Below are 11,020 nucleotides of genomic sequence, written 5' to 3' on the forward strand. Positions count from 1 at the left end.
TCTAATATCCAATAGCCCACATACCGACCCATACCGGGAATTGAACCAATAGTGTAGTAGTCACAAGACCGAAGTGATTCTACTTCGCGATTTTATGTATTGCACAAGTCAGTGGTACAAAGGCACCGACAGGAGACGCAGATCGACTTCGGTTATCGGCAGTCGACACGAGTCTACGGCCGGACGTGACGTCACTGTGCTAACGTGAACTCAAGAATTTTAAACAACCTCCTTTTGGTGTTATAGCATCTCGGGTCTGCGATGAACACAATAGACGAAGGAATCTTCGAAGCGTGCACGCCGACATCTCTCTACTAATAATAAATACAAGCGTGAAAATTTGTATGTGCAGATATGTGTTACTTAATCACACAAAAATATCTGAGCGATTTGAGTAAAATTTCACACAGCAATGGTTTGTAACCTGGAGTAACACACAAGACATATTTATCATATAAAAAAAATGTTATTATTTTAATAAAAATATCTATATACACGAAAATCAATCAAATCAATCAATCAAATTTATCTTTTGTGTTTGTTTGTCCTCTATTCGTTTCTGAACTATTTATCCAATTGTAAATAAACTTTGTACAGTTGTTCGCATCCAATGTTCAACAGATCGAAGTTTATCACAAAAGTCATACCGGAGAGTAGTAAATGCAATAGTTTAAAAAACATATGCATATTAAGTTAATTCCCGAAATTCACCATCATGACCTACTGACATATAGATAGATCGCTTTCATTAAACTATAGCTATTATTCGTAACTCTATCCCAATTGAATAAAGTTCAAAATATGAAAACAATTTATTTGACAAGCAATATTCAAACACGTATTATTAAGCATTCAGATCATATGGAGCGCGAATAGAAAAAGGTCGTATCAGACTTCGACTGGAATCAACAATGCTATTGCTAAATATTCATCCGTGGAAATCTATTTTAGTATTCTTTTGTTTGTTAGCTAAAGGTTTACATTATAAATAAATCGTGTACAGATTCTGGGTTGCTTCGGGTGAAAACGTGCCGAATGGTCTTGCCAATTTACTAAAAACTTAGGACTCGCTTCGATTCTTTTTATCCTAAAATAAGTTAAATAGAACGTTTTTAGGTACGTATCTATATATTAATACGTGAAACAAAAACTTTGTAGCTCTTTTTACAAAAACTGCGCCGACGGAGGAGTATGAAATTTCCCACACTTATAGAGAATATAGAGAAGGAGTGCAGAATGCTAATTTTTTTTTTTAATTATCCATAAAAAATACATTACACACACTACCATGTATTTGACACACACACGCATGCATACTATTTATTTGTTTATTGTCAAACTTTCCTTATTGCTTAAAGTCTGTGGTCAAATTGAGAATAGATTAATTAGAATAATGTACAAACTTATAATTTCAATTAATTATAGTCGAATTTCGACTACCGGGAGACCACTAGTACATATTATTAAGAAACTATCGTAATTTTAAACTTGTTCTTTGACGTATTGGAATCCTATACATTTCTATTTATAGCTTTAAACAGTCACAGGTTCCGATTTCGTGGGTAGCAGGCAGCAGAGCAGATGTTTCTTGTTGGGTGGTGTCATTCACGTTACGATATCTATTGGCTCCAGAAATCTCTTAGCTCTAAGTAAGCAGTTTCACTATCTGCCTATCTACCAACAGCAAAAAGTATTAATTGATCATTAAAATACAAACCGTTTTCTTTTTTTTTATGTTCGTCTCAAGGGTAAATAGCGCCATCAAAAGACAGCACGGCAAATCGCCGTTTGAATGGAACAGAATACCCAACTATGAAACGCAGATATAAAATAAACTAAAAAAACTTGAATAGAGCCTGAACTTAAAGGTAAAGCTTTTATTAAGTTCAAAATAATGGAGCTTCAAAGATGCATGGCAAAAGGGAATATTTTTCAACTGAATAAGCACGTATTGAGTTACTGGCCGGCAAAAAATTGGCGGGTTCCAATCTGGATCCACAGACGCATAAAAAAATAAATACTGGCTGTATGTCCGCAAAGGTACATTTAAAGAAAGAAAAGTTTTAAAACGAAAAAAAAAAAAACAACTACTTATGACAGTTGGCCGATTCTTTTTAATGTGTACATATGTATGGTAAAGGATATTGAAATTCGAGAGCCTAAAAACTTAAACACGAAATCTATTGTATAAGTAATATACACGTATTGTGAATTACAATGAATGACTTTCGAATATGCCAAAATTTAGCGACCTACTTCAACGATTCATTCTTTAACAGTTACGTATTCAGGTATACACGAAACAAAATTTAACTTATGTAGCTTTTTTTTCCTACCTATGCTGTTAGCCTTGAGAGGCTATTTCAGCTTTACCCTAACGTGTAGGTGAGCTCACGGGGCTCAAACCGAAGTGTTGCTAACACTGGTCCTATTTTTTTATTTTTTTATTGCTAGATGGTTGGACGAGCTCACAGCCCACCTGGTGTTAAGTGGTTACTGGAGCCCATAGACATCCACAACGTAAATGCGCCACCCACCTTGAGACACAAGTTCTAAGGTCTCAGTAAAGTTACAACGGCTGTCCCACACTTCAAACCGAAACGCATTACTGCTTCACGGCAGAAATAGGCAGGGCGGTGGTACCCACCCGCGCGGACTCACAAGAGGTCCTACCACCACTAATTACGCAAATTATAATTTTGCGGGTTTCATTTTTATTACACGATGTTATACCTTCACCGTGGAAGTCAATCGTGAACATTTGTTGAGACGTACTCAATTTTTTCATTAGAAAAATTGGTACCCGCCTGAGATTCGAACATCGGTGCATCGCTCAACACGAATGCACCGAACGTCTTATCCGTTAGGCCAGGACGACTTCTCCTAGCAAGAGCAGTGCTTCGCAGAATCTACCTCCGGATCGGCAACACGATCCACTGAGAAGATCCAGCGAGAAACTCAGTGGGCTGTGTCTATGGGTTTATGTAGCTTTTATTGAACTGTAGGTATTTTGAAAATGTATTTAGTGATGCACAATGAACTTTCGCTCCATTCAGACTAATTGTATCAAACCATTATAAACAGATTGAATTAGTTATTTATTGAATTAGTTTCACTTAATTAGAAATTGTTGTAAGTTATGTATACTTTCATGTATGAATTGAAAAATATATATTTTGTAAGACAGCTGATTCGGGGACTGTCATAGAGGACCGATGTTCAAAGTTACATATGGTTAATTGAAGCATCAAAACAGATTATACTAATAAATGTTTTGCGGCAGAAATAAGAAAGAATTAATTACTAGTTACCACTTGTGTGCCTACTTCTGCCGCGAAACAGTCATGCTTTGCGTACGTTGAAGATAGCAAGTTAAAATCTACCTCCGAAGTACCTATAATAATAAAAGGTATTCAAAAAAAAAACGACGCGCGAACTCCTAACATCCCATTATGATACCTCAATATAGTTGAACCTTCTGTATTATTTTTATTGCGGTCTATTTTTATTTTTATTGTTTTTGATCAACACACGCTCACGGCCTCACGTTAATCAGATACCGGAGTCCGAAGAACGCTGGTCGAATATCCGCTACCCACATCGACACGAGATCGAAGTTAAATTTCATTGTTATGAATGTTCTAGAAGCCGTAACTCCATTTCACGAAACGCCCTATCACCATTACAAAAGTATTACATCATTTTAAGGGCCAATTTGAATTTTCAATCGATTTTAAGCATTGAACATGACTACGAATAATATTACGTGGATATTGACGTCCTTATCCTTGTCGCTGCCTCACCGATCACCAGCAATAGCAAACTTTCAAATGTATTAAACGATTTCTTATGAGTTTTCTTACTGTATATGTATGTATGTGTGAGTTTTAATAATCTGTTCTATTACATATCTGTATTATTGTTTATATAATTCCATTTTATTATATATTTTTATTTATTTATTGCTTAGATGGGTGGGCGAGCTCGCAGCCCACCTGGTGTTAAGTGGTTACTGGAGCCCATGGACATCCACAATGTAAATGCGCCACCCAACTTGAGATATAAGTTCTAAGGTCTCAAGTATAGTTACAACGGCTGACGCACCCTTCAAACCAAAACGCATTACTGCTTCACGGCAGAAATAGGCAGGGTGGTGGTACCTACCCGTGCGGACTCACAAGAGGTCCTACCAAACTCCTCCACAAGAGGTCCTTACTTGGTATAAATTTTAAAGTTCTAGAAAATTCATAAGATATTTGCCATAAATACTATATATTTTCTCGTAAACATGTCAGTGCCAAAACTGTATCAAAAAGATTGAACATTTTGTTTTGTTTTTTACCTTATTTTTGCGGATAAACATTTCGTGAATACTAAAATGAATATGTATGAGCGTTCAAATTTTAATATTACGAGGACTAATAAGGATTAAAGAAATCGCGTTCTTATTGAGATTTTTAATTAAAATAAAGGATAATTGAGCGATAAAACGTTTGATTGGCGTCGTATGCGACTTTATTGTGATAACTGTATCAAATTTATTTATTTGTTTATAACTTCATATACTAGAAAGTATAAAGGCGGACTTAATGCCATAGGCATTCTCTAACAGTCTACCTTAGGGGAGTGCAGAGATGAAGCTTGGTAGGTGTAGTGTGAAGGTGATATTACTTAAACATAGGTGTTTAAATTACATTATTTATATTACTGAACGCTTCAGTCTGTGAATCTAGTGGTACATTAATATGACGTTTTAGGCGATCGTTTTAAGCTCATCCGTCATTAAAATAATAAACCTTTGACCAGGAGATCCGGCTTCAATTCCCGATCGGAGCCAGTCTCTATAGAATCTGAATATTTTATTTAATGGAATGTGGAGACACGTAACACAGGAGAAAATTCTAGCCTGAAGTCGTTGAGTGTAACGTTTATTAGGTAGTACAGTGACATTTATCCTAGCGAGACAATACGTCCTACCAGAAGTAGTGAGTTATAGATATGCGCACAGAGATTTATAGTTATTAAAAAGTAAAGTTTTTTTTATTGCTCAGATGGATGGACGAGCTCACAGCCCAACTGGTGTTAAGTGGTTACTGGAGCCCATAGATATCTACAACGTAAATGCGCTACCCACCTTGAGATAAGTTCTAAGGTCTCAAATATAGTTAGAACGGCTGCCCCACCCTTCAAACCGAAACGCATTACTGCTTCACGGCAGAAATAAGCAGGGTGGTGGTACCTACCCGTACGGACTCACAAGAGGTCCTACCACCAGTAAGATACTCAATTAAAATTACTTTTTCGGTTCAATCTCGCTTTTGTTATTGTTATTTTCTTACTACTGACGTTTGGAATACTTTACATTTTGTGTATTGTGCAAACTACCGTCTCCATGTCTATCTTAAGTTCAGTGATCTCGTACGCACATTCCTTAATTTCCGAAGCGGTCTATTTAAATACATATCATCTATTCAATACGTACGGGTCTGTATGTATTGTCTGTATGTTTGTTGTGTTATTAAATAGGAGTGTTCGAATGAATCGTCACATAAATTTTGGTTTTACATATTATCTTACTGTCTGTTATATAGTTATATCATTATATTTGAGTTTTTTGTTAGATTCCACTTGAAAGGTAATAAATACTGTCTCGCTGTGATTGTTAATCCTAAATAAAATAGTAAAACATAATGTATATACGTTAAAAATCCACTTCAAATACTTTTATATTTATTCTTAATTTAATATGAATATATGAGACAATATATTCTGGTTCTGTTAAAGTTTGAAAACACTATTTAAATAGTTTCTGCGGAATGCTTCACGCCTGCCCGTTACAAATATTTCGTTTCTACCTGCATTTCTTATTCGCCACGAGATCTCGAGATTTTAAACCTAAGTATCCATAATAGATCCCCGTCGCAGAACCGACACACTTTTGAGAAATTAGTCGGTGATATCTGTCTGCCGCGAAGTCGCTTTGTCGGTGTTTTTTTGCCCTTGTCCTTTAGAAAAAATCATCCCTTAAGGTAAGGTTTTTTTCCCGAGTCCCGTACCTTTTAATTAGGATGCTTTTTGAAAAGAACCTTTTGTGGCGGGAAATTAGAAATTTTGTAAAATGCGAAGGTAATCTGATTTTGATTATAGTTTCGTATGTTTTGTGAGATTTTAACGAATTTCGTTGGTTTCGAATTGCCTTTTTTTTAGGGATAAGAAAATAATGGGACGATAAAAATCGTTAAGGTGATTAGATGTGAATCAGAATAGGTTCTTTTGATTAATTCAAGGTTTAATTATTAAAGTATTTGAGTAAAATTGTATTTTATTATTAAGAGGTAGATAAGATTCGAGAATAATGCGAAATTTCGGCACGAACAAATATAATGCGATCGAAGGTGAATATAAAAAAAAATACGGAGAAAACTCAATGATAAAAGGACGCCACCTACGTGTTTACTTAACAAGTTCAGATGTTTAAAACACAACATCGAGGGGTCGTGACCTGTCTACTGAATACTTGGGGCTTTAGCAAAAATATGGATTCGTGCAAAGTACAGATATTGATGTGTCTACGAGTCTACGGCGGTATCTACAGAGGTACTACGCGCCACTACGGCGGGCCACACGCCGCTGCCCGCTGAATGTCGAGGGTAAACAAACAAAAACAACGCGCGGTAGACGCGGCTGCGACCAGCATTAGTCGCCGGTTCTGGATCTGATCGAACATAACCTAAAACCGGCGTGGCACGTGCGCCCTTACATAAGGGTGGCGCTGCTAACGTCCGACCTCTCAGCTGTTCGAGGGCTCGCGTACCTTGTCGTCCGACGATCTCGGCGACGTGCTCGGAGGATGGCACCGGCACGCACTCCGTCATGTTCTGCGACTTCTTGGTCCGGTCGTCCGGAGGAGGCGCGAACCCGAGCGGGCTCCCCAGCGGGTTGCTCGCCGGCAAGTTGTCGCCCAGGCTCAGCATGCTCAGCTCCAGAGCCAGCTTGAACGCGCGCTGGTCTTCCACCAGCCCGCCTCCGCCGCCTAATTCGCCGAAGAGGCTCGTCGGCATTTCCACTTGGGAAGCTATTTTGTCGATTAAGGAGAGGTTTCCCTCTCGGTCACTGGTACTGAATAAAAAAATAATAGACGGGGTGCGTTCGATCGTTTTAAGGTGCGCGTTTGTTCATGTAGGGCGCGTGTGTTCGCGTCGCAGCGCGCTGAGGAACTGAGTCGCCGGCCGGCGGGCGCAGGCGCTGTGCGTGGTCGCGGCGCGGGGCGCGGGGCGCGGGGCGATGCACCCGGCTGGGATGCGGCCCGCAGCTTCCGCCCGCCCTGCGCCACCATCACACAACTACCACCTAATTATTTCGGGCTCACGTTTTACGGCAGAGCTCGCTCGCCGGTGATAACACTAAAAACATGATTTATTGATAAACAAACACATTCAAGTACTATAAGCTCAGATAACTAATTCACGTCTAACTCGCCACTGTTTCTTATGTACAGTCCTTTACTGTCTTACACAGCATTAAATTCGCTTAGTCGTTGCTTAAATTATAATAAAATATAACCAATCAAATTGGATAATTTTAAAATTAGCAATTCTGACAATAGTAGGTATTACAAAAAAACCGTGCCACTAACAATTATTATATTTAAAAAAAGCGTATTTAAAATACGAACCAAATCTAGCGTACGTTATAAAAGGTTACACTTGCAGAGGCCTCACTAAAGTTTCGTGTATGTACGTTAAGGAGTTCACCATCGCGGCGTGAACCGAACGTAATCACCATTATAAAACAAAAGCCGACGTGTTACCGCGAACACAGAGTCGTGCCCCGCGTCAATCAATTATCACCTAATTAAAACAAAAAGAAAGGTTATAATTAAAGAGAGCTTCAAGTTTATTTTCATTTAAGTTTGTCGTTAAATCGAGCTTTCGAATTGATTGTATGTTGAAAAAGTTGTATTTTAAATTTACTACTATTTCCCTTTTTTTTTGGATAATAGTTATTGATGAGGGACGCTCTAGAGGGTTACCAATTTTAAAAATTTGGAAATATGTATTGTGTTTTTTCTTCTTTCTAAACGTCAAAACAGCTTTGTAGTCTTTCAGTACCCGGCTCGACTAACTGTACTTATTTCTTTATTTATTAGTTTAGTTATTGAAAAACTTTACTCTTTTCAGGTTTTTTTTAAAAATGATAAATAGTACTCTGCTTAACACAACCAAAGAGAAAATCTGTGTGACACATGAAAGGAAATGAAATTGAATTTCGATCAGTCCGCTAACACTAGTTTATTTCAATATAAAATCCTGAAGATTATGCTTTTATTTCTCAAATGGGTGCGCGAACTCATAGCTCACCTAGTGTACAGTGATTACTAAAGCGATAGACATTAACAATGTAAAGGCCACGTACCTTGAGACACGAGTTCCAAGTCAGCCCAGACTGAAACCCATTACTGCTTCAGACATAGGCAGGGTGATGTCACCTACCCGTGCAGGTAAAATACGCCCTACCACCAGTAAATACGCAAATAAAATTTTTTGCAAGTTTCATTTTTATTACACGCTGTTATTCTTTCACCGCGGAAGTAATTTTTCAACATGTGCTAAGTACGTATTTCATTATATACATTGCTACCCGCCTGCGGGATTCGAACGCCGACACCGGCGCTTCGCTCGACACGAATACACCGGGCGTCTTATCCTTTAGGCCACGATGACTTCTTAATTGACCAGTACTACTTTTAGAGTTTATTTTCGAGTTTTTATTTTATTGCTATTACATTATATCCGACATTATTTGCTGGATGATGGTGGGTGGCGACGTTTACATTATGGCGCTTATAGTCTCCGGTAACTACTAAACACAAGACGGGCTTTGAGTTTGTTTATCCATCTAGAGCTTCAATAATACTAGACGATTTTTTTTTGATAACCCCATCTTGTTGTTTCTTTAAAGCGGCTAGTTGCCCTCAATTAAGAAAAATAGTATTATTATTCGCCAATAGATGTCGGGAAGAGTTGATTATTGAAAACACGAATAAACCAACATTTTCTGAAAATATTTATCCTTTAATATGCAGATGACTATTATTTATTTTATTATTTATTTATTTATTATTAACATAGAAGTAGAAACACAAGCATAAAGTGCATCTGTGCTTGAACTAGGTGATAAAACCTGTATCTCAAGCAGCAGTGCTCCTCGTAATAAATCGTAGCTAGATCGATTTATGGCCCCCGAAATCCCCTGTATACTAAATTTTATGAAAATCGTTGGAGCCCTTTCCGAGATTCAGATTATATAATATATACAAGAATTGCTCGTTTAAAGGTATATAAAAGATATCTGGCGGGCTAGTAAACACAGCATTGTCAATCTATCCAAAACGTTATTCATTCGTTTAATGAGCTAGAATTTTCTCGAAAATCGAATATCTTTCTCGAAGACACCGATTTCGACTAAGAATCGAACCCGGGTCTCGTCGTCGTCTAAAAGTAAAGCGATATTAATTAATGTAATTACGCTCGGTGTAACACTTCGTTATCACAAATTCCCGCAGCCCGAGGTTATCATGAGAAGTGGCGCTTCAATTCGACGAACAACGTATTCTTTAGAAATGACCGAATCATTATAAAAGTTTCGCAATTGATTAATAAATTGTGTACACATACATATCGACGCTTGAAAGGCAAACGTGACTAAGCGACAATGCGTGAACTTTACAGTAGACTAATTTAAAGTTGAAATACCTGAAAAAAAATTATATTTTAACGAATCTAGCTGTAGGATTGAAATGATTTTAATAGACCTAGAAATATTTTTTTTTTTGCGCATCGAATATGGTTATTGCCTATCATTTATGTACAAAGCAGTTATTGTCGCTTAGTCACGCTTGCCTTTCAAGCGTCGATATGTATATTACCATGTATGATATTCGTCGGTCGCGTATGGCCTTATTGCTGTGAATACTGAGCCAAATCACCAAAATCATCTAAAGCCTGTTGTTTTTAATCCTTTGACTGCCGTGTAGGTCGCCGGTACCCTACGCGGCGTGCTGAAGTAATTAGGACGATTTCCGTTACTAAGGCGCCTGGATCACCTAACTTTGCCTTCTTTTTAATGCGCTTTTATTATGCTTTATGGTGCTTTTTAGGATATTATCAAAGCAACCCTTCTACTCATATCTGTTCATAAAATATTTATAGTTACTGATACCATGCACCCCACGCTTTTTTTACAATAAAATATTTTTTTCTTACGCTAATTTTAATTCAAATTTATTATATTAAAATTTATTTTCTATTTTTAGTTAGATTTTCTATAAAATATTTCTTTTAAGCTATTATTTATGTTTGTAATATATGTTTTAGTCTTTTAGGTGCCTTAGAAATATATTTGAAGAGTTTAACGACGGAGAAAGGAAAGATCTTCCACCGAACGGGTGATATTGCTCGGTAGACCGACGGTCCAAATGCTGTTGTTTGGAACTTGTATATGCAAGCTTATCTAAAAAATGTCGTAAGCGAGATTCAGGCATCTATCAAAAAATATCTTGTGTTGTATGATGGCTACAGCTACATATTCATTCTTAGTATTTTCGGATTCGTCTTTCCCTTAGTCTACTAGATATTTCGGCGCCTTAGTAACAGAAATGGATACAGTTACTGGTGGTAGGGCCTCTTGTGAGTCCGCGCGGGTAGGTATCACCACCCCGCCTATTTCTGCCGTGAAGCAGTAATGCGTTTCGGTTTGAAGGATGGGACAGCCGTTGTAACTATACTTGAGACCTTAGATCTTAGATATTTCAAGGTGGGTGGCGCATTTACGTTGTAGAGGTCTATGGGCTCCAGTAACCACTTAGTACCAGGTGGGCTGTGAGCTCGTCCACCTATCTAAGCAATAAAAAAGAAAAGGAAAAAAGTTATTTCAGTGTGCCATGTGGGCATCGATGACCTACACGGCAATAAATACACCCTAACGTACACCGCTAGTTATACCAGTCTATAATAATCCT

At 37.7% G+C, this 11,020-nt stretch overlaps 1 protein-coding gene across 1 annotated transcript in view; it reads right to left on the reverse strand.

The window, feature by feature from the left end:
* LOC101741484 (RNA-binding protein MEX3D) overlaps positions 1 to 7,492 on the reverse strand; it is a 74,792-nt gene extending 67,300 nt beyond the window's left edge. Inside the window, exon 1 of the mRNA XM_004925565.5 lies at positions 6,815 to 7,492. Coding sequence (XP_004925622.1) covers positions 6,815 to 7,061 — 247 coding nt within the window. The 5' untranslated portion in view covers positions 7,062 to 7,492. The remainder of the gene's footprint in view (positions 1 to 6,814) is intronic.
* Between the last annotated feature and the right edge of the window lie 3,528 nt (positions 7,493 to 11,020).

Source organism: Bombyx mori, chromosome 21 (assembly GCF_030269925.1).
Source record: "Bombyx mori chromosome 21, ASM3026992v2".
Lineage (NCBI taxonomy): Eukaryota > Metazoa > Arthropoda > Insecta > Lepidoptera > Bombycidae > Bombyx > Bombyx mori.